At 38.4% G+C, this 27,001-nt stretch overlaps 1 protein-coding gene across 3 annotated transcripts in view; it reads right to left on the bottom strand.

Annotated features, from left to right (window-relative positions):
• Positions 1-2,294: 2,294 nt before the first annotated feature.
• SNX13 (sorting nexin 13) overlaps positions 2,295-27,001 on the bottom strand; it is a 150,551-nt gene continuing 125,844 nt past the window's right edge. For all 3 annotated transcript variants that reach the window (XM_054020257.1, XM_054020259.1, XM_054020258.1), the window contains 6 exons: positions 18,926-18,997; positions 15,049-15,194; positions 9,570-9,638; positions 7,183-7,295; positions 5,729-5,972; positions 2,295-3,924 (listed from right to left, as the gene is read on the bottom strand). In XM_054020257.1, the coding sequence (XP_053876232.1) occupies positions 3,810-3,924; positions 5,729-5,972; positions 7,183-7,295; positions 9,570-9,638; positions 15,049-15,194; positions 18,926-18,997 (759 nt within the window). In that variant the 3' untranslated portion in view covers positions 2,295-3,809. The remainder of the gene's footprint in view (positions 3,925-5,728; positions 5,973-7,182; positions 7,296-9,569; positions 9,639-15,048; positions 15,195-18,925; positions 18,998-27,001) is intronic.

Genomic DNA, 27,001 nt, shown 5'->3' with positions numbered 1-27,001 from the left:
GGTGTGTGGTATGTGTCTGGGACCCAATTCTCTGTTGCCCTACACTCTGTATACCAGAGTAAAATGGGTGTAAAACACGTCAGAATAGTAGTATCCTACACCCACCCTGCACTTGTGTAAATGACTACACAAGGTGGAGGGCAACAGAAAATGAAGCACCTAATTTTTTCCAAGTTTTTTCTATTGTTTCTACATTAGAAATCTAAGGCCTTGTTTATCCTTGCAGGACTATAGTGGATTTAAGACTGCATAAGACCTGAAATCTGAGCAAGGGAGAGGGAAAGTGGATTTGTAGACAAACAATGCTTTGCTAAATAAATAAATGAATGTTTTGTTATGATTTTGATGTTTTGTTATTTAAGCTCCTGCCTCTTAGGAGAATATTCTCTTTTATAAAGATTCTAAACACCTCCACCCCCTTCACCTGAGACTCAGAAAAATTCCACTTCAGTTCACTACTCTTCCAAGGAGTCATCCAGCTAAAAGGTTTGCCTGAAGTTTGTTTTCCTATGTTTGCATCCTTTAGGTGCCAAACAAGAAAAAATCATTTTCTCCTATGCGCTGCCATTTGATACAGCAAAACAAGATGTCATTCACAGTTGAGGGCACGTGTGGCCTTAATGAACGTAACAGCTTTGCTAACTCACAATATTATGCATCTAATGATATTTGGGTATTGTCTTGTAGCCCTGGTAATTCTATGAGAATCTCTGCTTTCCTTTAAGCAAAGTAAATCTCTAGCTCCCATGGTTGCAATGAAAAGCTTGAAAACATGACTTCAGTGCTCACTAAAGGCTTAAAAAAATTCAGCAGGCCAATACCCCCTCTTGTCAAGACATACACTTTTTTTTTTTAAGTCATGTTTTTATAGCCAGTTTCATTATTTATTTTGGGCCAGACTCACGATTTTTTTCAGTGCTTTGAATTGACAATTCTGCATAAACAGAGGGATCTAATTGTATAATTAAAACTATTCTTTGGAATTAAATTGTTCCCCATTCCAATCCTAAAAGTACGTCAAGTGAATACTCCAGTTAGCCCCTCCTGAAGTAGGGTATCAAAATGATTAACAGAAATTAGTCTATGAAACTGTCGTATGTGAACAATTCCTTACCTCAATGGACCATAGTAATTTTAAAAAAAGCTTTGCAAGAGAAATAGTTATTGGAGATACTTAAATACTAAAGTATCCAAATATAGTGAATTGGGGAGGAAAAACTAAAATAGTACAGATGGAACATTTCATGAAATTAAACCTTAATTGGTTTTGAAATATTTAGTAAAAGTAGATTTACACTGTTTTCATTACGTAAGTTAATTTCCTTTTCTCTGAGGGATACAGCAAGAAGTTTGAAGTTAGAAAAGTCAAGATAAGTGATGAGTGCATAATATAAATACCAGCTACCTTTCCCCTTTGCCAGAGATCAAAGACCATATAAATTAGACATACTGTGGTATCTTGGAGGGTAAAAACTAAATAAAATACAAACATATACCTTCATGTAGCAACTAGCAGATGCATAATTTTGTAGATTCAACAGAAGGAATATTTTTTAAAGAAAATAATTCTTGGGCAAGTTTTTTTATTTTGAGTAACCTAAAATTATTAAAATTCTTCCTGTGAAGTATTACTATCAGTAGTGGTAGCTGAAATAAACATGCATATAAATTCCCAGCTAATGAAATCCCTGACGTGTACATATATTCTGTAACAAAAGTGTAAATTAGCTGAAAATAGGCACAGTACATAGTTTACCACAGGGTAAAACAAATGATATCTTTGTGGCTTCACGATCTCAGAACATCTTTATGATGAATAAGGAACAGCTGGAATCTCTCTCTCTCAAAGGTAACAATTGTACTTCCATTGCAGACTCAGCTGCTGTGAAAAGAAACCCAAGGGAAAAAGCCAAAGGGTAAAGATTTTTTTTTTCTAATATAGGTCCAAACATGTAGAATAGTTTGAGGAAGGCCTGCAGTTATTTGTATCTCACATGGCTTTATTGCTCCAATCTTTTTAGAATGCAGGTGCGAAAATGGAACTGTGTCATGAACTTTTTTAAAGAATTGAATCTGTACCCAGTATTTACCAATGGAAATTACTCTGCAGACTTCTTCAGTACTACCTTTTGCAATTCTAGCAAAAATATTTCTTTGGCAGATATTTACAAATTATTCAAGCTCCTAATGCTACTTGGCAAAATGGTACCGAGTAGTGAGTTTTCAGACCTGACAGTTCATCTTCTGATGGGAAAGTTATTTTGAAACAAATCAATTACAGACTCAGCAAAAAATATTGTTAATTCTTTATTAGTGTAATATTTTTTCAGCTTTTCTGTTGGACAGAGCATAATGCAAACTCCAAATAAAAATTTAGAATCCTTTGCCGTTCAATAAAAATGACCATGACATTCTGATTCATGTTCGTTCTGTTAGCCAAAAGGAGGGGAGGGTAATATCATTAGAACAATTAGGCACACAGTTGACACTTACTGTACAATGATATGCACAAGTCATTTATTACAGCTATATTCATAAGATGTGCTCTTTAGATTTTCCCTTGTACTATACGAGCCATGCTCAGTTGAGCAAAGATCACTGATAACAAGAGAGATTACAAGGAGTGTCAAACAAGACTTTTAAAACAAGTCCTTAATTAAACGGATGCAACCACAATAGAATGTAAGTTGTTGGGTTAAGGAGACAACTTAACCTAGACCTCGGAACATTAAAAATGCATTTATTTTACAATTATTCAAATACACATGCGTTAAATGAAAATATTGCACAAAATTAAAATTTAGATTGTGGAATTTATTTATTTTTACTTCTTAAAAAATTTGGTACACATTCTGGTACCATTAAAGTTAACTGTTTTGTTCTAGCAAACACCAGCAACACAAGCTTAAGATGAACCAAATGAAATGTTCAACTGTTCATTTTCTCTTAAAAATAATTAAGGCTAAAATAAGTGCATTTGTTGGACAATGGCACAATTATTTTCAGCGGCTAGTAGCAGCACGCAAATGCTAGGAGATAGCCAGTTAAGTGCTGTATTTTAACATTCAATTTTGGGGCATTTACAGGGTAATATATCACAGATTGGCAGGGTTGATTATTTTAAATGGTCAACATGTAAACCATTTAAACAACACACAAATATTGATAAAAATTATTTATCTTTGATGGTTCCTGTCTACAGTTAAGAACCACATTCTGAAATAAAATAGTAGAAGACCAAAGCCTTTTATATATATATATATATGTATGTATATGCAGTAAATGCATTAAGTGTAATGACTTTATTAAACCTGGTACATAATGTACCATTCGTGTTCCTGCAGATGTATGCAGGAGTAATTGTAAAATCTCCTACAATACGAGCATGACCATTGTTCTTCCAGAAGGCTAGCCTGGGTGCCCGTAGAGAAGAGGCACCACAAGTTTCACAGACTGCCATATTATCTTTCTGATTTCAAAGTACTATATGTAATTATTAAGTGATTTACAAATGTAACTCAAAAATAGAATTTGGTATGGTTATACAATTATTTTGTAGGTCTCTTTTCTAGTCTGTATTTCCGTACATTACCTTCCAATAGTTGATGTATTGTGTGGACCACCAAACACAAAGCCTGCTTGATATCTTGTCCTTTAGATTTCAAGTATGCTGATACATACTGACATAGGGGTAAGATTTAGACTGACATGTAAGCAACAGGAATTTCAACCATGACCATATCTATTACCTTATATAAAAATGTGAGGAAAAATGGTTAATTCCAACAGCACTTAATTACTATGTTTCTTTAGAACCTGGTGAAATATACATAGATGGGGCTATGGGGAAGGAATCTTCCACATGTGCTGTCTTTGCCTTCCTGGAAATCATAAGGGAAAGGACTTAATTTACAGTATGTAGATCTGCAAAAAAGAAAAACAAGTGCATTTGAGCACATGTATACCATATGACAAATGTCAGTGATATCCACTACAAGAGAAATATGATGAAAAAAAGTATCTGATTGGAATCTAAGAGAAAAAAGAAAATCAGTATGGAAACTTGATCTGTTTTGATTCCAGAGCCAACCCTTGAGGGCCTGTTTGGTTCCTCCCCTCAGAATGCTCCCATAAAAGTCCCCTTCTCCATCCCTCAGACAACGGAACCATCTTTTGTTCTCATCTGGGCGTGGATTGCTACCTGAGAACCTTGGTTCAGTCATCCATTAAATATCCTATTTAAAAGATTAGTATTTAGAAAATACTTTTTTAACATTTAAAAAAATGGAAAATAGACAATGGAGTGTCTATGGTTCCCATCCTTTGCCCTAGATGGTGGCGCTCAAGACAGAAGGGGAGTCCAAACAGGAGGATGCAAACTCTGCCATATACTAAGGCCAAATAAGTGTAATTAATCTTTATTCTTGATCAGACACTAATTTTTATGGAAGTAAATGGATAGACTTGGGGCCTTGTGTAGAATAGGTTTATTTATTAAAATTTTACATTATGCAAACAATAAAAAAAGATTATTTAAAAAAATATTGTAGTTGTGTTTCCTTTTTCTATTTTCATATATACATTGTGATGCATTCAGGAATTTCCAAATGTTTGCACGACTGTTTAATGAAGTCTAGAGGAATCTTGTGTAAGTCAGGCACCAAGAAATTCTAGCAACTTTTCATGTGAGGGGTACATAGCTATCCTAGGGCTATTTTAAATGAAGTACAGTGGGCTTTTAAAATAATTCTTAGTTTTACTGGGAAAAGTAGTGTGTAACTTGCTTTTTTTCACTGCACATTTCTACTCATTTAGTGTGGTGTCTATCTTGCTTGGAGCATGTATCCCATCCTTCTGTCACTGCCAACCTACTTGAGATATGCTTCAAAGCTGATACCAATTGCACAATTTCAATAAAAATTGTATGCACCTTTTCCATTTAAACTGCATGCAAACTGTATGCCATGTGCCATAAGAACAGAAGAGGGCCCTTAAAGTTACAAATTCATTAGAATAAAGGGTCTATTATTTTCTACTGCACCTCTGCCTTGCACCACTGAATAACAAAACCAACCAAGATACAATGTTAGTTTATTTTTTCAAAATAAACGAAGGTGAAGTTACTTGAGGTGTAAAAGCCATGTTAGCTCAACCTCTACTTAGTGAATGTACTTTTTGGGACATACTGTAACTTTTTTTTTCCAGAACCAGCTGTTCCAAAAACTTCTATTCCTGTTAGCTGAGCCTTTACATGAATGTTGATCAAGACCCACAATGCCTCAACAATCATAATGCAAAACAAACCTCCCCTGATTCTCACACATTGCACAATCTCCCAGTGGTAAACTAGCCAAATCCCTCATTGTCACTGTAGTTGTGCTTTGCTTAGCCCTCAGCAAATATAGCCTGGCACTTTTCATTGCTTGCAATCACCGATTCAGTCAGGAATGGAAGAAACTGATACTCCTTACATAACTGGCCAATATTCTTCTCAATGTTGCATGAAGATGCACCAAATCATTTGAGACACAAATCCCTTTGTGGTAGTGGTTGCAATATAAGTGAGGATGAAAAGATCCACAGGTCTTATGGATGTTTTAATAATCTAATATGTGACACTAAAAGACTGGTGCAAAAACAACAGCATGTGAGTTTTAAGCCCCAGAGAATATGCCTTTGCCACTAGTCCTGGACAAACAAACACCAGCTTAATAGTTAGGAGTGTCACCTTTTCTGTAAGGAAGGCGCTTGAGTAGATTGTAGTCTCTGCTTGTATCTCTGCATCTGCTCTGACCGTGAATGCAGTTTGCTGAAGAGCTCATGGAATTTATATTGTGGAAATAAGGTTTCCAGGAAGCCCTCCAGAAAGACATATACCATTCTCTTATTTAGTTGAGTGTGCTGAAACATTTCAAAGACCCGAAGAATGCCTTTCCGTGTTGTCTCAGCACCTATGATGTGCTTCAGTTCATCTATACAAATGACAAGAGTTATAAAGTAGTTTTATACATATTTTAAGTACATATACGTTAACTAATAGGAAAGGTAGAACTCCTTGTAAATCAACCATTGCAATATTCAGACAGAATTTTATAGAAAAGGTTTTAAAAGGAATGCAGCTTGGAGACAAGAAAAATTAGAACTAGAATAAAACAGCACCATAAAGAAAAAAGTTGTTTCATTACAGTAGTACAGATCGTTGAATATGACGTGCAATTTTATTTACTGGTCATACGTATGCAAACCAATGTTATACATTTTACTGCCCGTTGGTATCTACATGCAGCATGCACGTCCAAGACTTAAAAATTAAATCTTTAGTTTAAGTTAATACTGAACTAGTTCTAAGAGAAATCTCAAGCTGTCAGACTAAACCAAAAATATTCAATCTTATGATAATCAGTTAAAAATATGGGTTTAAATCAGAGGTGGGCAAACTATGGCCCGTGGGTAACATCCTGCCTAAGGGGCCATCTTGCTTGGCCCCTTTCCTGCTGTCCCCCCACCCCTGCCACCTCATCTTGCCGCGCTGCCAGTGCTCTGGCCCGCCGCTCCTGCTGGGCAGAGCAGCAGCGTGGCTGGCTCTGGCATGGTAAGGGGGCAAGGAGTTCCGGGGGGCAGTCAGGGGACAGGGAGCAGGGGGTGGTTGAATGGGGCGGAGGTTCGGGGGGAGAGGTCAGGGGACGGGGAAGTGAGTTGGATAGTCGTGGGAGTCCCAGGGGGCCTGTAGAGGTGGGGGTCTGGATAGGGTTCGGGGCAGTCAGGGAGCGGGGGGGTGGCTGGGGGTGGGGTTCCTGGGGGGGCGGTTATGGGCGGAGGGTCCCAGGAGGGGACGGTCAGGGGACAAGGAGCCGGGGGGGTTAGATGGGTCAGGTGTTCTGAGGGGGTCAGTCAGGGGGCGGGATGTGGGAGGGGGCGGGGGCCAGGCTGTTTGGGGAGGCACAGACTTCCCTACTCAGCCCTCCATAGTTTTGAAACCCTGATGTGGCCCTCGGGCCAAAAAGTTTGCCCACCCCCGGTTTAAACAGACATTTAATTACTCCATGGATATTCATTTCAGTAGTTTAACTTCTTTCACTTTTAAATAAAGATTGGGACCCCCCTACTTCAACTTAGTAATAATATAAAATCCAATAATGTGCAATACTAGTAAAAATATTAAAATATTCGAAGCTTACTCACCTGGCATTATCTCCAGTAGTTTAGTTTTCCCTGCCACTCTCGTTCGCATTCTAATATCTTTGTTTCTGCGTGGAACAGTTTCTGCTAAAATGCCATTGGGCCAAAAGGCATCTCTGTAACAAATACAAAAACAAGCCTATCAAAACAAGTTCTTTAAAAAAAAATATCAAATTTTTAAACCCTGTGAGCTATCTCATAGCATAATGTGAACAAACTGAAGGCATTCAGAGATTACGTTGACATGCAAAAATCTTTAATACTCAAAATGCTTTTGTTGATCATTTGAGGTGCATTTCAGAACTGGTAGAATAAGAAAATAAGAATTTCTTGCTTGTCAATTCTTTTTTTTAAAAGGAACATAACTCAGCAATGTTACTAACAGTTGCATACTACTCTCTATGTACTCCAGTATGGGAGTCTGTTGCTTGAGCCCCTTGGGGAAATTTACACACCCACACCTTTCCTGCCAAAAACATCCAAATACTCCTGAATTTATTAGCTATATGTAACTTGTCTACAAATCACTTTATATCAATAAGTCTCTCTCTCTTTTAATAATAACTTAGACTCAAATTTTTTGGTAGTAAAACTCAAGATGACGACTTTGGAATGTTTGATCTGTGTGACAACAATGCTGCCTGCATTTTTGACTTTTTAAAAGGGTCCAAACATTGGGATTCTTTTTATTTCTATTTACAATTAGAGGACATATAGACTCTCAGTATTCTTAATTGGACAATTCAAGGAGAGAAATGAGGAAAATGTAGACAATCCTGCTATCCTATCAATGAAAACGGTCTTAAAATTTTGTCTATTAATAACTTTTTAGTTTCAAACATGTACATTATCTAAGGAAATGTATGGACTGAAAGTTCCAGTCTCTGCAATTGTCTGTCTTGCTAGTCAATCTGCCTTTACTCTATCTAGTCTATCTGCAATTGCTCTGTTGGATAAATGACAAACGCTGAAGTTACTTATTTGGAACTACTGTTTTGGAAAGGTATTCAATAGAGCCTCACAGTTGGGCCCATGCCATATATTAATGACTAGAGTCAGAACAATGTAAAACCCACATTTTGAGCTCTTGCATTGCTGGGAAAGCAGTTTCAATTTGATACATAACTGCACTCATCCACATAAAACATGGACCACAGTCTGGAGATCTATTCTACCTTTGGAGAAACTATGAAATTCACTCAGTAATTCCAGTGAGAGATGAAACCTCTGCAACATCCTCACATATAGTCTTGTCCATATCTAAACAGACTGGAAGAGAGTGTCCAGAAGACTAATGTCATAGACCCTTTGTTATGGGGTCTGTTAGTACTATCCTTTGAATCTTTAGGTGTTTCTCTCTTCAGATGAAAATACCTGTCAGATATCCATCTTCTTTGCTAAACAGGCAATCTTGTGAACCATGTTTCTCAAGAGCTCATCCTACATATCTTATGACTATTTTAGCACGTTCTTGAGGCTTCTACAAGGACAGCATTCTATAAGTGATGTAGTACAAATAGATTCCTTTAGCTCATACTTTTTTAAAAAACTGATGATTACTCGATGGGCTGAAAGTTCCAAAAGAAAGTTCAAGTGTTATGAATGTATAGACCAGGGACAGGCAACCTATGGCATGTGTGCCAAAGGTGGCACGCGAGCCGATTTTCAGTGGCACTCACACTGCCTGGGTCCTGGCCACTGGTCCATGGGATGCTGCTTTTAATTTTAAATGAAGCTTCTTAAACATTTTAAAAACCTTATTTACTTTACATACAACAATAGTTTAGTTATATATTATAGACTTATAGAAAGAGACCTTCTAAAAACATTAAAATGTATTACTGGCATACGAAACCTTAAATTAGAGTGAATAAATGAAGACTCGGCACACCATTTCTGAAAGGTTGCAGACCCCTGATATAGACAAATATTAGTAATAACCTGTGGCAAGGTTTTAACTACAGTAATTGTTGCTGCTCTGCTATAACATATTATACACTTGCATGAAAAAAAACAAGCCACTTCACCCATCATTGGAATGAAACTTAACTACTGTTTAAAAGTATAAAACAATTTTGCAACAGTTTAGAACAGGTACTGAATAATTTACCCCTTTCCAAAAAAGAAAAAATTAAAAAGACTAGCCACAGAATATTCTCTGTTCAAGTAATGAATAATTTATATATCATAAAATCTTTACAAAGGATATAAACTACCTATCTAAATCTTGTATAGAGGCAGAATTTCTGGTGTGAAGTGGACTCACTGTCTTTGACAGCTTAAACTGATTCCATTGCTGAGGTAGGAGGACAATCGTTAAATATCAGTTAGCCTATACGGGTATCAGTTTATATATTTTTTTCAATAAAAAAGATATATATAAAACACACCTGAAGCGTTTCACTGCATCTGCTACTTGCTCAGGAGATGTCATCGAGTCAACATGATCAACTATTTTTCTAAATTCAAAGTGAGACGGATCAGTGATCTCTCTCATTTTACTTTTCAAAGGGCATCAGGAAGCAGAGTTCTTTAAGTAAAGAGTGCTTTAAAGTAGTTAAAACTTCAAACAATATTCAAGAAAAACAAAAAAGTGCATCATCTCTCCTTTTCACCATTCCACAGATAGAGCATATCAAGTTATCACACCAGAAAGCCATGTGTTCATTCTCGGTCTCACTTAAGGTTTAAATTCACCCATTTTGAATACTTCTAAAGTTAAATATGTTTACCCCAACAGAAGTAGGAAAGAAAAAGGATGAAGAAGGGTGGAGAACAGAAGAAGCCTACAACCCAGATTGCCATTAGGTAATTTACCTTCTTTCCCATCCTACAAACAGAACATTAGATCATTACATCATATTGATGCAGAAAGGAGAGCAATTAAAGAATTTTCAATTTTCAGCCACTCGATATTATACCTTTGTTTGCTAGACTGAAGAGACCATTATCAAATTTCTGTTTCCAATAGGTATGTATGGACTGCAATCAAGTCACCCCTTAGACTCAAGGAGCTCAATCTAATTATCTTATCAAGAGAAGGCTATCTATATTAAGGCATGTTTTCTAATCCTTTAATCATTGACGTGGCTTTTCTCTGAATCCTCTCAAACTTATCAACATCCTTCTTGAATTATGGACACCACAATGGGACACACTATTCCAGCAGTGCCAAATACAGAGGATAAAACTTCTCTACTCCTACTCGAAATTCCTCTGTTTAGGTATCCAAGGATAACATTAGTCCAATTGGCCACAGCATCTGACTGGGAGCTCATGTTCAGCAGACTATTCAACATAACCCCAAAATCTTCTTCAGAGTCACTGCTTCCCAGGATAGAGTCCCCATTATGCAAGCATGGCCTACATTCTTTTTTCCTAGATGTTTACATTTACACACATTATTTGCTTGTGCCCAGTTTACAAAACATCCAGATTGCTCTGTATCAGCGACCTATTATCTTCATTATTACCACTTCCCCCAATTTTTGTGTCATCTGCAAACTACCAGTGATGATTTTCCATTTTCTTCCAGATCACTGATAAAAAAAATGTTAAATAGCATATGACCAAGAACCACCCCCATTCAATGATCATTCACATTTACAATTACACTTTGAGACCTTTCAATTAGCCAGCTTTAAACTACCGGTAACTTAATTTGTGTTATATTAATTTTGTATTGTTCTAGTTTAATCAAAATGTTGTGAAGTACCAAGTCAAATGCTTTACAGAAGTCTATTCCATCAGCCAAACTAGTAATCTCACCAAAAAATGTTATCAAGTTAGTTTGACAAGTTCTATTTTCCATAAACCCATGTTGATTTGTATTCATTATATTACCCTCCTTTAATTTTTTATTTATCAAATCCCATATCAGGTGCTTCATTATCTTGTTTGGGATAGATGTCAGACTGACAGGCCTATAAATACCTAGATCATCCCGTTTACCCTTTTTAAAATAATGCCACATTAGCTTTTTTACAGTCTTCTGTAATGTCATGTTCCAAGACTTACTAAAAATCAACATTAACCATCCAGAAAGCTCTTCAGCAAGCTCTTTAAATACTCTTGGATGCAAGTTCCCTGCACCTCCCTATTCATTAAAAAGTGTCTAATTTAGTAGCTGCTGTTTAACATAAGATACCAATGGAATGGAAGGTGTGTTATCATACAGTATGACTTCATCTGGCTTGTTTCCAGAACAAAAATATGTATTGAACAATTCTGACTCTTCTCCACTAGTAATAATTCTCCCATTTCCATCTAGTAATTGACCCATACCATTGTTAAGATTTTTTTGTTCCTAATATACTTAAACTCCTTATCATCCTTAACTCTGGTAGCCATAGATATCTCCTTGTGTCCTTTTGCTTACTTTATCAATTTTCTACAATTCCTAGTTTCTGATTTATTTTCATTACTATCAACTTCCCCTTTCTTCCATTTGTTATATATTCTTTTTAATGTTTTACAAATGCCTTCCATTCCCTTCTAAACCTGGTTCGTTTTAACCAATACAGCCTTCTTTTTTGATTGTAGGACTGTGGCTTTTAAAGTGTTCTTAAACAATTCCCAATCATCAATTAAATTTTTCTGATTAAATTCTTCTTCCCCAATTTATTTGGCTTGTTTTCAGCTTTGTGAAATTGGCCCCTTTAAAGCAGTAGTTCTCAACCAGGCATCCGGCACCCCCTGCAGGGCCGTGAGCAGGTTTCAGGGGGGCCGCCAAGCAGGGCCAGTATTAGACTCGCTAGGGCCCAGGGCAGAAAGCTGAAGCCCTGCTGCATGGGGGTGGAGATGAAGCCTGATCAATATAGCTTCACAGGGGCCATTGTGGCATAGGTCCCAGGCAATTGCCCAGTTTGCTATGCCCTAATGCCCACCCTGGCTTTTATATGCAGAAAAACGGTTGTTGTGACACAGGTAGGCCGTGGAGTTTTTGTAGCATGTTGGGGGCAGCTTCCCGCCCCCCATATTATAGGCAGGACACAGAAACAAGTAATACCAGTTTTAATAGAGTGCCACTCCTCCTTCCCTTTTGCCCACTCAATCCTTTTTAATGAATTAGATTATCGTGATTGATTTTAATATTCCAGTCATGTGAATCATCTTACCTGGTTTCAATAATACCAACTACATTTAATTTATGCTCACAAATGAGCAACTTCTGTTGCTCTTTTTTGCTATCCAGGCTCCTAGTACTGGTGCCCAAGCAACTAAAAATTTTCTTTTCTTCATGTTGATTCCTTAATTAATTTTGTTCTCAGCATCTCGATTTTGTAATGAGTGTTCATATCTCCCCCTTTCTTCTTCTTTACCACACTTCTGAGTTCACTGAAGTCATCTTATCTGCGAGATATCCCGTGACGCAGTGTCAATAATGCTGATATGAACAATCAGTAATGGACTCTTGCTGGTCGACTTCAAAAGCCTATCCTATCTTAACTCCAGGAACGCAGCAAATCATCCTGTAGTCCACCTCTGCCTTGCAGAATGTGCTTCCAATTCTTCTGAGTACTGAATCCCCAACAAGGCTCATTTGTTTTGCTTAAACGGTTGGTGATCTCTGTGCGCAAGCTTAATTTTCTTACAGATTTGCATCCATGTCTCCCCATCTCTCTCAGTTTCCTTGGATCAGCAGGATTTTGAGAGATATATTGCACAGTTTCTACACTGAGCTGGCCACTATGGAATTGGAGAGAGGCAAAATCAGAGAGGAGGTTTGGCAGTTTATAACCACCAGAGGCAAGAGTCAAGGTGGCATGCTATACAGCTGGAGACAGATGAGATGGCAGGCTGTGGCCACCAGAGAGAAGAGAATCAGGAGAAATTCCACACAGCTAGACGGTTCCAATTGATTCTAGCTGCGTGAAATTCCTCCTGATCCTCTTCTCTCTGGTGGCCACTGCTTGCCATCCTCATCTGTCTGCAGTTGTGTAGAATGCCACCTTGACCCCTTGCTTCTGGTGGTTATGACCTGCCCAACCTTGTACCTAGGAGCGAACTTATCAGCTTCTTTGATTCTCAGTAGCATTTCTATTTCACCTTCCAATCCAAGAATCTTTTCTTCCATTATAGCCACCAACTTCATACAGAGGAAGTACCTCCTGGCTTCAGGTAGGCAAGAAAATATAGCACATCTGTTGCAGGTCACCACTACTGCTCCATTGCTGGCCATTGTGGAATCATACATAGAGCTGTAACTGGAAGGAAAGCCTCACACGGTCCCCTCCAAACTTCCTCTGAAACTCTCCTGTTATCTGCCTTTGTTTGCAGCTTTCAAGTTTGCCTAGCAAGTGACTTTTTATATTAAGTCTCCCAGTTTAGCTCAGCTCCACCCCGTAACACCAGGGTGTGATTAATCACTCAGACTTCAAACATCAGGGTTGATCAAAGGTCCAAGGGTCAAAGCACACAGCCCTTACCAAGGCACCAACAAACACCTGTCTCAGCTGCTTACTCAGGGACCCATGCCCAGCTACACAGACCATATGCAGAGAACACACACATCACTCACCAAGTCCTGCTACCTCCAAGCACATAAAAAATGTTTGGAGATAGTTATAGTCTCTTCCCTTCTAGGCTGAAGAGGGTAAGTGAAGTTATTCCTTATACAAGATTAATAATTTACAATTTGCTCTGTCTCCTGCTTCTGGGTGGGTGGATTCATGGAATTATGTAACAGTGTCCTATTAGTGGAATGGGGAAATGGGAGATTAGAATAGTGCTACTTCACTGTAATCTTTGAAACCATTTGCGAGACAGAATATGGATTAAACAGAACTGCGTTTGTCTCTAAAGTGATCATGCTTTTTAAAAGAAGTATAACAATTCATGTACATTTTAATATAATTATAAATCAAAAGTCTTGATGGTCTTAAATAAACTGCTTAACATGCTGAAATAGAAAAACTAATACAGTAAATTCCTATATCATTACTTATTAGAGCTGACAGGGAAAGTTTTGCCATCCAACAAAAATTGGACATATCAAAACATTTTCCCATGCCAAATCAGATGAAAAGTCAAAATCTCATACTTTCATGAATGGAAAAATAAAAAAACATTCAGTTTGGGCCAAAACATTTTGTTTCTATAATTTCTAAATACTTTGTTTTGATTTCAACCATTTAATTTTTTCCCCTATATTAAATTTTTCCTATATTAAATTTTTTAATGAATAGCCATTTAAAATGGGAAAACTGGAATTTTTCATTGTGAAAGCATCAAAATGAAATGGTGACAATTATGATTTATTTTTCCAAAAAGTTTTTGAGTCTCAAAGTTTATTAAAACCACCCCTTTCCCATGAAAAGTTTGAGCTTTAACAAATTGGCATTTTCCAACAAAAAACATCTTGTTGACACCAGTTCTGATACATACAGTACAACTATGTACAATACATCCAGTCTGGTAGATTGTAGGGCTTCAGTTTTATGGCCATTTGATTGACTCAAGTGTTTAATAGCGCAAGAAGTAATAAATCTTATAAACAGTTGCACACTATAAAAAGTAAAGTTTACACAACGCTTACACAATGTCAACATTAGTTGATAGTTCTAGAAGTATGAATTCATTATATTAACATATGCAACAAATTTTTAGAGAAGTTTAAATAAGATGCATTCCATGTCTTATGCAACAGACACTAAAAATGACCTTTTTAAAAAAATCTGTTTCCATCTCATTCCATCTTTAACGATCTGTTTATAATCTCAGAAAGAAAAAACTGCGTTCAAGCAGTGAGCTTACATTTGCAGATGCACAATGATTAGAACATTACAACTAAGTAATACAGGATAATTTTCTAGACATGATTCACAAACTCTCATACAACTATTGAGCATGAATTAAAAAACCTGGTACCTATTGATCGTGTCTCCATATGTTGCTCTAATAAGCTGTTGAAGTAGATTTTTTATATTTCTTCTTAACCACTGATTTCTCTCCTTTAAATCAAAGACTTCATCCATAAGGAGCAGCATTACTCTAAGAGGGATATTGTCATCCACCTAGATATGAAGAGTAAAAGGCAAAGTATAAACAGAAAACCTGTATTCCAGCTCAGGCAATTAAGGTAACATCTACCACAATTGTTAAAGTTAAGAGTCTTAGTGCTTCCACACTAAGTCACATGCATTGTCTTTCTGAAAGAAGTCAATAATTAAAAGAGTTTCCTATGGTCTGAAATCTCTCTTTCCCAGGATGGAATCATTCATGGCTTTTAATTTTTAAATTAAACTAGGTTTAAGTATGGTCTTTTAAAAATATGTCCTAAAACAGAATCTACTGCAAGGGTCGTCAGTCTTTCAGAAGTGGTGTGCCAAGTCTTTATTTATTCACTCTAATTTAAGGTTTCGCGTGCCGGTAATACATTTTAACGTTTTTGAAGGTCTCTTTCTATAAGTCTATAATACAATAATAGTTTAGTTATATATGTAAAGTAAATAAGGATTTTAAAATGTTTAAGAAGCTTCACATTTAAAACTAAATTAAAATGAAGAGCCCCCCCGGACCGGTGGCCAGGACCCGGGCAGTGCAAGTGCCACTGAAAATCAGCTCGTGTGTCGCCTTCGGCACGCGTGCCATAGGTTGCCTACCCCGATCTACTGCATTACTGAGGCCAGGATGCATTACTGAGGCCAGTTCAGAACCAGATACAGAAGGTGGCAGCAGTATTACTTAGAAGGGCATCTTATTCTTCTCTTCTTCAGATCGCAACAGTGCTTCCAAGAGCGAAGCAGAAACTCAAGGAGTGGCTTTTGTCTGGATACCCTTTCTTTTGAATGCAGCAGTAGCAACAGTGGCTCTGAAAGGAAGGTGCCCAATTGCAGACCACTCTTCCATTTCTACAGAACCCAAACTTTTATTCTTTGAGTTCAATCTGAGCCTGACGCAGAAGTAAGCTGTCAGTGTTAGCTGATTCCACAGGACCTGTGTTTTTAACTTAGCAGCGGTGGGCAGACAAAGTTCTGTTGTCTTCAAATGCTTCACTGTGGTTCTGTAGTAAAAATTGTGTTTATTTTTAAAAGTTGCATAGGCTGCTATTTTACAGTGACACTATATTTACAGAGATACTGCAAAAAGATTTATAGCTTCAAATACTAGATATTTAACTTGAGACTACTGTGAAATTGCAGTAACTGTTAATCTTTATATTGATTTTTTTCAATTTTTATCTTAGCATTTTATATTGATATCCATCACTGTAGTATCTGACCATGTCAAAAACAATCTGAAAAAACTGATAACAAATGTCTCTTTATAGGTGAGCAGTAGGGTCTATTATCCATGTGCTGTATGGTACATATACCAAAATATAAGTTTACAGATTGACTGACACTATTAGGTAAATAACTTCATTTTTATCCAATACATTTACATGTAAGACAATAACTTATCTAGAGCAGCCATTTCAACATATGAAATCAACTCATGCTAGATTGTGAATCAGCCAGAAGTGGTTATTAAAAAACAAAAGAAATCCACACAAAAATATTAACCGAGTTTCTTGGTTTTTATTCCAATTAGTATTGTTTTAACAAACCTGTACCCACATGGAACATAAGAAAAGTCTAAGAAAACTTATTGTGCCCTCTGTAAATCTCTGATGTAAAGGGTGAATTCACTGCTTCAGGCAAAAATTTCAAACTAAGCATGCGATTCAGTCACATTTAAATATCTTACAGTAAGGCTTTACTCTAAAAAGTGACTAAAATGGAATCTACTTCCTTAACTGATATTACAACATTACTATATTTTACTCCTGTAAAAGTCAATTGCAGAGTCAATACAACTATGGGAAAAGTTAGTTCACAAGTTTCTAACTGCAGAGACAAACTGTTTTTACTTGTGCAACTCCATTATATTCAATGAGATAGTAAAGATGTTTCCAGGGCTGGCTCCAGCGTTTTTGCCGCCCCAAACAGCTGGGGGAAAAAAAGTGCCGTGATCGGCAGCAGCTCCACCGCACCACTTTCTTCTTCGGCGGCAATTCGGCAGCAGTCCTTCCCTCCGAGAGGGACAGGAACCCTCCGCCGAATTGCCGCCGAAGAGCTCGACATGCCGCCCCTTCCCCTTGGCCGCCCCAAGCACCTGCTTGCTCAGCTGGTGCCTGGAGCTGGCCCTGGGTGTTTCAGAAGGCATAATTTGCCAACAATGGAGTTGCACAACTATAGTTGAGAGCAGAATTTCCACATGCAATTGGAACTAAAGCCAAGATTTGAAAAATAGTTCCCTATACTTGAACGGAGCCAAAAAGGACTTGGTGCCTAATTCCTACTGAATTTCAATGGGATTTGGGCACCTAACTCTCTAAGGATCCCTTAAAAATCCCAGCCTAAATCGATATACTTAAGTAAATGGCTAGATTTTCAAGAGTGCTCAGGATGCAACACCAATTACTGAAGTTGGGGGCTCAAGAACTGGTTCATATTTTGGAACCTAAATATAGACTTTGAAGCCTAATTTCTCTTTTTGAAAATTTTAGCCTTAGTTCACAATTTTGTTAGTGAGATATAAGCCAACTAAATCTTCCTTATACTATTGATTCTTTGCAATGCTAACAGAAGAGAAATGTAGTAAAATTATATTATCTAAAGGTTTGACTATGAATTTCCTGGCATTGTGTGAAGTTCAGGAAAAGTTCTAAATGTAAAATATCCTGAAATATGGTGCAAAATTCAAATGTCCAAACACTACTCTTTCAAAATGAACTTTTAAGACTAAGTAGATGCTACACTTTTTCAGAAAAATTGAACTGCAGAAAAAGGGATGTACAGTAATTCTAACTTCTGCTCATTTTAGTGCTAAAATGGTATATATGTACTTTCTATGTTAATCTGTTTTGGCTGAGCTCAGTGTCTCAGAATACAAGAAATTCCGAAGTAATCAAAATCTATAGATAAACAATTGTATTAGATGAAATCATTGCAAAACAAAAGAACTGAAGCCTTTGTTACTTGAGCAAAACAGCATTTACCAGAACCCTGGTAGCAGTTATGCACATGAAGACAAACTGGAATGCTTTGATGTGACAAATAAAAATGTGAAGTGTGGAACAGGTGCAGATTTATGACCATGACAAATCTGCATATAATCACTAGTAATCTAAAGGGCCTTCAGTCCTAGTTACGGATAAAAGATTTTATTCAACTATGTTTCACACATATGATCAGTGTATCAATCAGAACACTGGGAAAATACCATAGCTTATGAGAACATCAAGAGCTTAACATTTTAAACTTAACTATCACGTTTCTAATATTTTTTCCTTTATGTACTTCAGGGTCCACAGATTGAACATTGATTGTTTAGGAATTTTTTTTTTTAAATTGTCTTTAAAACAATTCTCTCTGATCACCAATACTGACGATGTTTGCTAGTTTTAAAGATCTCAGAATCAAATTTAGCTGAATACTATTAAGACTGCAACCCTATTCTATCTTTGAGGATAGTCACAGAAGTAATAATAGATAGGCAACATTTACCACATTACCATGCACATCATTTAGTATTAAAACAGCTTCTAAACATTTTAGAATGAAATGTGTCAATTTTATTTCAGAACATTTTTAATTTTTTTTACTTTAAAGTGCTGTTTCCAATTTTCCCTCTGGTGTAATTTCTGATGCCAATAAACAGTACAGCATAGAGCAAGTAAACAATACAAACTGAAACAAAATACACATTGCTACTTTAAAATTAAGTAGCTAAACAAATCTAAAATAAAAATCAGACTCACATTGTCATCAAGCTGTGCGGCAACACGGCAATGTTCAGGATCGGAATCAGTTTTCTGCATTAAAGGAGGCACCTATACTCAAAATAATAATAATAAAAAAACATGATTATGAGGGAAAAATTACAGGTCTCAAGGAAACCACCAAAGAGAACCTCTAATTACGACAGAACCAATTTCAAAATTTCAGATACAGTCTTCATTACTGACTATCAAGCATTTTGATTCCAATTTAGTGACATATCAAGATATATCAATGGTTGCATATTGAATTATCTTCCAGCATAGCTTGAAACATGTTTCCCAATATAGTTATCAAAACTGTATGAATATCCTCAAGAAAAAATCCCACATACACATTTATATTAAAAATTACTATAGGAACTATCAAACTGGAAGAAACTGATGGTTTGTCTAGTTCTATATGCCTTCTCAGATAATGGCTAATTCTTCAGAGAAAGATGTAAAACCCATCAATCCATACTGTAGAGCCAACAGTGGACATGTCTTCCTGATCTCAGGCCCCTGAAGCATGAGGATTCATAATCCTAGATCTCTCTTTGTGACTATAACTGTGTTATCCTTATTCATGTAATTGGGAAGCTTTCCAAAAAGGGAGGCTCAGGTGAGGCCCAATCTTTGTTTTTTTACAAGTAATAGTTTTATATTTTATATGACCCCAGACTCACTCTTCCCCTTCCAGTTTTGAGGAAGAAGGGCCCTCACCTCAGCTACTGGTATAGCTACAGCTATAGTAGAGGTGAACCTTACAGACATAAAACCACAAAGTACCTCCTTTGAGGAGCTAACAATCTTATTATTTGCACCCAAAAAAAAAAAAAAAGTGGGAGAGTAGAAAGGATAAGGATGCAAGAGGGAAAACAAAATATTTTCACAGGATTTATGGTTGGCATTCATCTTGTTCCACTTTTTATTTATACTTTTAAAAATGTGCTATATTTTAGGGGTATTAGATCACGTGTGAACAAGAGTAGATAAAGAGGAATTTGATGGAAAACTGGGGAAAGAATTGTTCCAACAAAAGCAGAACAGAAATGGCAAGCTAAATTTAAGGAAAAGTCCTGTATTAAACTTAATGTAGAATTGTTTCTCTGATAGGGTGACCAGATGGCAAGAATAAAACATTGGGATACACGGCTCACAGCCCCACTGGAGCCATGGGGAAGGGGAGCGCACAGCCCCAACAGCAGCCCCACCGCAAGCCGTGCGTCAATGGGGGAGGGGGGGGTGTGTGTTCAGGGTGCTGACTCTGGGAGGGAGTTTGGGTGTGGGCTGCTGCTTATCTCAGGCAGTTCCCTGGAAGTGGCGACATCTCCCACTAATCTGTTCCTGTTGCAACAGCTTGAGCATTCCACTGCCGTGCACTACTGACTGTAGACATGAAGGGTGGAGCTGGCCCCAAACTCCCTCAATTCCTTCTTGTCAGAAAAGCTCCCAATCAAAGGGGTAGGAGGGCAGGTCATACAATGGTCACAAGCAACACATCTCGAAGCACAACAGTTACAGAACAGGTAAGTAAGTTTTTTCTTGAGTGCTTGCATACGATTGCATTCCACTCTTAGTGACTCAAAAGCCATGAAAGGGATGGAATTGGAGCCTATCTGAACAAAGACTGAAGGACAACTCACCGAAATCTGGCATTATTTCTAGCTTGTTGAGTGATAGCATAATGGGAAGCAAATGTGCACCAAAGACCAAATTGCTGCCTTACAAATATTTAGGATAGCAACTTTACCCAGGAAGGCCACAGAAGCTGCTTGCGGTCTTGTCACACTGCCTGGTGGGATAACATTAGCTAAACAGAAGCACAAGAAAATACACGAGGGTATCCAAGATTCTCTCTCCAAGAAGGAACTTGGAGCTGCGTCACACTGTCTTTAACTGCCAAAAAGAGCTGAGAATACTGATGTAACTGCTTGGATCTGACAAGCCTATACTCTCTTACTATCCAGAGTATGCAGCAGCCTTTCCTCACCTTTATTCAAGTCTGGCTTGGGAAAGAACGAAGATATAGGTAAATCACCTGGTTGACATGGAAGTTAGATACCATTTCCAAGACAAACTTTGCATGAGGACACAGGTAAACTTTGTCTTTAAAGAAAACAGTATAACGCAGAGCAGACATCTGGGTCCGCAGCTCACCTACCCTCCTAGCAGAAGCAATGGCCACCAGAAATGCTGCCTTCATTGAAAGATGCAGTAAACAAGTAGATAAAGGCTCAGAAGAAGGACCCATACGCTTTGACAATACCAAGTTTAGGTCCCATGGAAGAACAGGATCTTGTACCTGAGGGTAAAAACAAGGAGTCCTTGTGGCACTTTAGAGACTAACCAATTTATTTGGGCATAAGCTTTCATGGGCTAAAATCCACATCTGATGAAGTGGGTTTTAGCTCACAAAAGCTTATGCCCAAATAAATGTGTTAGTCTCTAAGATGCCACAAGGACTCCTTGTTGTTTTTGCTGATATGACTAACACGGCTACCACTCTGAAACCTACCTGAGGGTACAATCTTTCCAGGCCTTTCAAAAATCTTATTGATATTCTATTAGAAAAGACAGACTGTTATCCACCTGAGGATTGAAGGCCGAGATATCTGGTAAGTGGATCTTGATGGAACTAATGGCCAATGCTTGCAGTTTCAGATACAAAAGATAGTCCAAGTATGCTGGATTGAAGAATGTATCGGCAAAACTAGACTAATGAGACCAAATAGAGAAATGCTTTCACTTAGAGAAGGAAGTAAACCTAGTTGATAGTTTTCTGCTATTGAATAGCACATCTAGAAGCTCTTTTGAACAGGACTCCTTCCCAGCTCTAACCATAGAGCATCCACACCATTAGATGGAGTGCTTTCAGATTTGGGTGGAGCAGGCGACCAGGCAAAGCATACATGAGATAAGAGGGAAGGGCTCCTCATGGATCAGTAACTGGTTAAAAAATAGGAAATAAAAGATAGAAATAAATGGTCAGTTGTTGGAATGGAAAGCAATGGAAAGCGATAAATACCAGTATCTGTACTGGGACCTGTGCTGTTAACGTATTCATAAATGATCTGAAAAAGGGGATAAACAGTGAAGTGGCAAAGTTTGCAGATGATACTAAATTACACAAAGTACAAAGCTGAGTGTGAAGAGTTACAAAGGACCCTCACAAAAGTGGGTGACAGGGTAACAAAATAGATGAAATTCAATGTTGATAAGTGCAAAATAACGCACACTGGAAAACAATCTCAACTATACATACCAAATAATAGTATCTAAATTAGCTGCTACCACTCAAGAAAGATCTTGGGAGTCATTGTGGATAGTTCTCTGAAAACATCTGCTCAATGTGCATAGGCAGTCAAAAAGCTAACAATGTTAGGAACCACTAGGAAAGGGATAGATAATAAGACAGAAAATATCATAATACCATTACATAAATCCATGGTACACCCCCACCTTGAATACTGTGTGATTTTCTGGTTGAGCCATCTAATAAGAGATGTATTAAAATTGGAAAAGGTTCAGAGAAGGGCAACAAAAATTATTAGGGGCACAGAACAGCTTCCATATGAGGAGAGATTAAAGAGACTGGACAACAAGAAAGCATCCATTAGGGAACCCAGACTGACTTTGTGGGGACCAAAACTGTGGGCATTTTCTGTTGTACCTCATTGCAAACAGAATTACTTGGGAATCCCCCAGAGGTGGAAAATAGACCACTCCTGGTAACTCTCAAATGACCTCCTTAGGTGATCTGACAGCTCTATCTGCATCCTTGGAAGTAAAGAGACTTTGAGATCGATTGTGTTGGCAATACGAGAATCCCATAGATAACTGCCTCATAGCAGAACAGGGACAAGCGGACTGTGGAGATTGAACATTGACTGTGTGTGGTCTGTGAGAGTGAGCAGTTTTTTCCCCTTGATATGGGTTAGGAAAACCTGGCACGCCAGCTGGCTAGCTCTCAACTCTCTGACATCTATGTGAAGAGTCATGTCCTTTGTGGACCATAACCCCTATGACTGAAGGGAATCCAGATGAGCCCTGCAGTTCAGGGCAGACATATCTATTATTAGCATTAGCTATGGTTGAGGAGGGACAAATGGAACTCCTATGCAAATTTGACAGGGTTTGTCCACCAGTCTAGAGAGTATAATGTGAGTGGACACTCTAAACACAGTGTTCAAATGGTGATGGCTCAGCAAAAATACTGCGGCCAGCGAACCTTGTAGAATCCTGAGACACAATCTGGCATACCAGACCACATACTTGCAAGAGACCATGTGTTCCAGAAGCCTCATACAATTCTGTGCAGTTTTGACTGGGTAAATCTTGAGATCTAAAATAATGGATCAAATTGTCTGACACCTTGACTCTGGAAAGTAACTCTGGCTTGGATACAATCCAGTACTGCTCCTGTAAATTCTATCCTCTGAACTCATGAGAAGATAGATTTTTCTGAGTTAATCAACAGACCCAGTGACTTGAAAATTGACTGGATGAAAGATACACTGGAGAGTACCTGAACTGTGGAATGGTGTCTCTCAAACCAGTCTTCCAGGTAGGGACAGACATGTACTCCTAATCTTCTCAGAAAAGGCAGCTACCACTGCCATACATTTTGTAATAACCTGGGAAGCTGCCCACTGGCCAAAAGGGCAACACTGCAAATTGGTAATGAGATTAATTTATCAGGAATCTGAGATACTTCCTGTGGCCTTGATAAATCACCACATGGAAATAGGGGTCCTTTAAAAACAGCATTCAAGTCTCCGGGATCCAGGGAGAGAATAATGGAAGCCAGCATGACCATGCAAAACTTTATGTACTTGCTTTGATATGGGCGGGAGAAAGGAGGACGTTTGCCAGAGAGCCTTGATGGGTTTTTAAATTGCCTCATTTATTTGCGGTGCCACCAGAGATGGAGCAGCAGAGGCCAGAATATCATGAGGGCTGTGAGAAGATTCCCTAACCTCTTCTACCTGAATGTCCAAGCGCTTTTTAAGCGCTCTTGGTGAGCTCTGTAATCATCAGACAGGGCAAAGACACCCCCAAGGAAACTGCTTCATTTGGACCAGGTGGAAGATGAAGCTAGCACAGGTTGAGGTAGATGAGCCTCCTCCGTTAGTTGTCCCACCGAATGCTCCTGAACATCATCTTCCTGTTCAGTACCAGGCTTGGGATCAGGAGATGCTCAACAATCTGACTCCCAACTTCAAGCCTAGGGAAACTGAATGCTATTGATGCAGTGGCAGTGGCAGCCCAGCAATGTGGCATTTAATTTCAAAAGGAGGAACTATGCAAAAATGAGGGGGTTAGTTAAACAGAAGTTAAAAGGTACAGTGACTAAAGTGAAATCCCTGCAAGCTGCATGGGTGCTTTTTAAAGACACCATAATAGAGGCCCAACTTCAATGTATACCCCAAATTAAGAAACACAGTAAAAGAACTAAGAGAGAGCCACCATGGCTTAACAACCATGTAAAAGAAGCAGTGAGAGATAAAAAGACTTCCTTTAAAAAGTGGAAGTCAAATCCTAGTGAGGCAAATAGAAAGGAGCATAAACGCTGCCAAATTAAGTGCAAGAATGTAATAAGAAAAGCCAAAGAGGAGTTTGAAGAACGGCTAGCCAAAAACTCCAAAGGTAATAACAAAATGTTTTTTAAGTACATCAGAAGCAGGAAGGGCCTAAACAACCAGTGGGGCCCCTTGATACAAAGAGATACAAAAGGGGCGCTTAAAGACGATAAAGTCATTGCGGAGAAACTACAGGGATTCTTTGCTTCAGTCTTCACGGCTGATGATGTTAGGGAGATTCCCAAACCTGAGCTGGCTTTTGTAGGTGACAAATCTGAGGAACTGTCACGGATTGAAGTGTCACGAGAGGAGGTTTTGGAATTAATTGATAAACTTAACATTAACAGGTCACCGGGACCAGATGGCATTCACCCAAGAGTTCTGAAAGAACTCAAATGTGAAGTTGCGGAACTGTTAACTAAGGTTTGTAACCTGTCCTTTAAATCGGCTTCTGTACCCAATGACTGGAAGTTAGCTAATGTAATGCCAATATTTAAAAAGGGCTCTAGAAGTGATCCCAGCAATTACAGACCGATAAGTCTAACGTCTGTACCGGGCAAATTAGTCGAAACTATAGTTAAGAATAAAATTGTCTGACACATAGAAAAACAAACTGTTGAGCAATAGTCAACATGGTTTCTGTAAAAGGAAATCGTGTCTTACTAATCTATTAGAATTCTTTGAAGGGGTCAACAAACATGTGGACAAAGGGGATCCAGTGGACATAGTGTACTTAGATTTCCAGAAAGCCTTTGACAAAGTCCCTCACCAAAGGCTCTTACGTAAATTAAGCTGCCATGGGATAAAAGGGAAGGTCCTTTCATGGATTGAGAACTGGTTAAAAGAGAGGGAACAAAGGGCAGGAATAAATGGTAAATTCTCAGAATGGAGAGGGGTAACTAGTGGTGTTCCCCAAGGGTCAGTTCTCGGACCGATCCTATTCAACTTATTCATAAATGATCTGGAGAAAGGGGTAAACAGTGAGGTGGCAAAGTTTGCAGATGATACTAAACTGCTAAAGATAGTTAAGTCCAAAGCAGACTCTGAAGAACTTCAAAAAGATCTCACAAAACTAAGTGATTGGGCAACAAAATGGCAAATGAAATTTAATGTGGATAAATGTAAAGTAATGCACATTGGAAAAAATAACCCCAACTATACATACAATATGATGGGGGCTAATTTAGCTACAACAAGTCAGGAAAAAGATCTTGGAGTCATCGTGGATAGTTCTCTGAAAATGTCCACGCAGTGTGCAGAGGCGGTCAAAAAAGCAAACAGGATGTTAGGAATGATTAAAAAGGGGATAGAGAAAAGACTGAGAATATATTATTGCCCTTATATAAATCGATGGTACGCCCTCATCTCGAATACTGTGTACAGATGTGGTCTCCTCATCTCAAAAAAGATATACTGGCACTAGAAAAGGTTCAGAAAAGGGCAATTAAAATGATTAGGGGTTTGGAACGGGTCCCATATGAGGAGAGATTAAAGAGGCTAGGACTCTTCAGCTTGGAAAAGAGGAGACTCAGGGGGGATATGATAGAGGTATATAAAATTATGAGTGATGTGGAGAAAGTGGATAAGGAAAAGTTATTTACGTATTCCCATAATACAAGAACTAGGGGTCATCAAATGAAATTAATAGGCAGCAGGTTTAAAACAAATAAAAGGAAGTTCTTCTTCATGCAGCGCACAGTCAACTTGTGGAACTCCTTACCTGAGAAGGCTAGGACTATAACAGCGTTTAAAAGAGAACAGGATAAATTCATGGTGGTTAAGTCCATTAATGGCTATCAGCCAGGAGGGATAAGGAATGGTGTCCCTAGTCTCTGTCTGTCAGAGGATGGAGATGGATGGCAGGAGAGAGATCACTGATCATTGCCTGTTAGGTTCACTCCCTCTGGGGCACCTGGCATTGGCCACTGTCAGTAGACAGGATACTGGGCTAGATGGACCTTTGGTCTGACCCGGTACGGCCTTTCTTATGTTCTTATGTTCAGTGAAGATCTGGAAACGGGAAAACCCTCATGGATTGGTTAGAAGAAGAATTGCCAAGTTAGAAGAAGAATTGCCTTCTCCTAACCATTCCAGTCAGTGATAGGGACTGGTGCTGAGAGTCCTGGAAAGAGCAAAAAGAAGCCATCACTGCTGGCTTCTCTCGACAGTACAGGAGGGCATAACTCCAGGACTCAGGAAGCTGACTCAGTACTGGGCCCTCCACTGGTGCCGAGTGGTTTACCAGTACTGGAGGAATGATCTCCTGCACCGCTGGGGGCACTCGCGCCAATAAGCTTAGCAAGTCCCTTGCAGCTTGAAATGTCTCTGGCATGGATGGTACCATGAGTGTCTCTGACTGGTGTGCAAGAGATTTAGATGGTGCCACAACCATGAAGACACCACTTCGGGCTTCAGACTTGACAGTGCCTGCCTCAGTGCAGGTGTCAATGGGTCGATTTAGCTGATGAATAAGTGGAGGAGTGCTTCGATTCTG

This window comes from Malaclemys terrapin, chromosome 2, assembly GCF_027887155.1.
Source record: "Malaclemys terrapin pileata isolate rMalTer1 chromosome 2, rMalTer1.hap1, whole genome shotgun sequence".
Classification (NCBI taxonomy): domain Eukaryota; kingdom Metazoa; phylum Chordata; order Testudines; family Emydidae; genus Malaclemys; species Malaclemys terrapin.
This window is presented reverse-complemented; position numbering and strand designations above follow the sequence as displayed.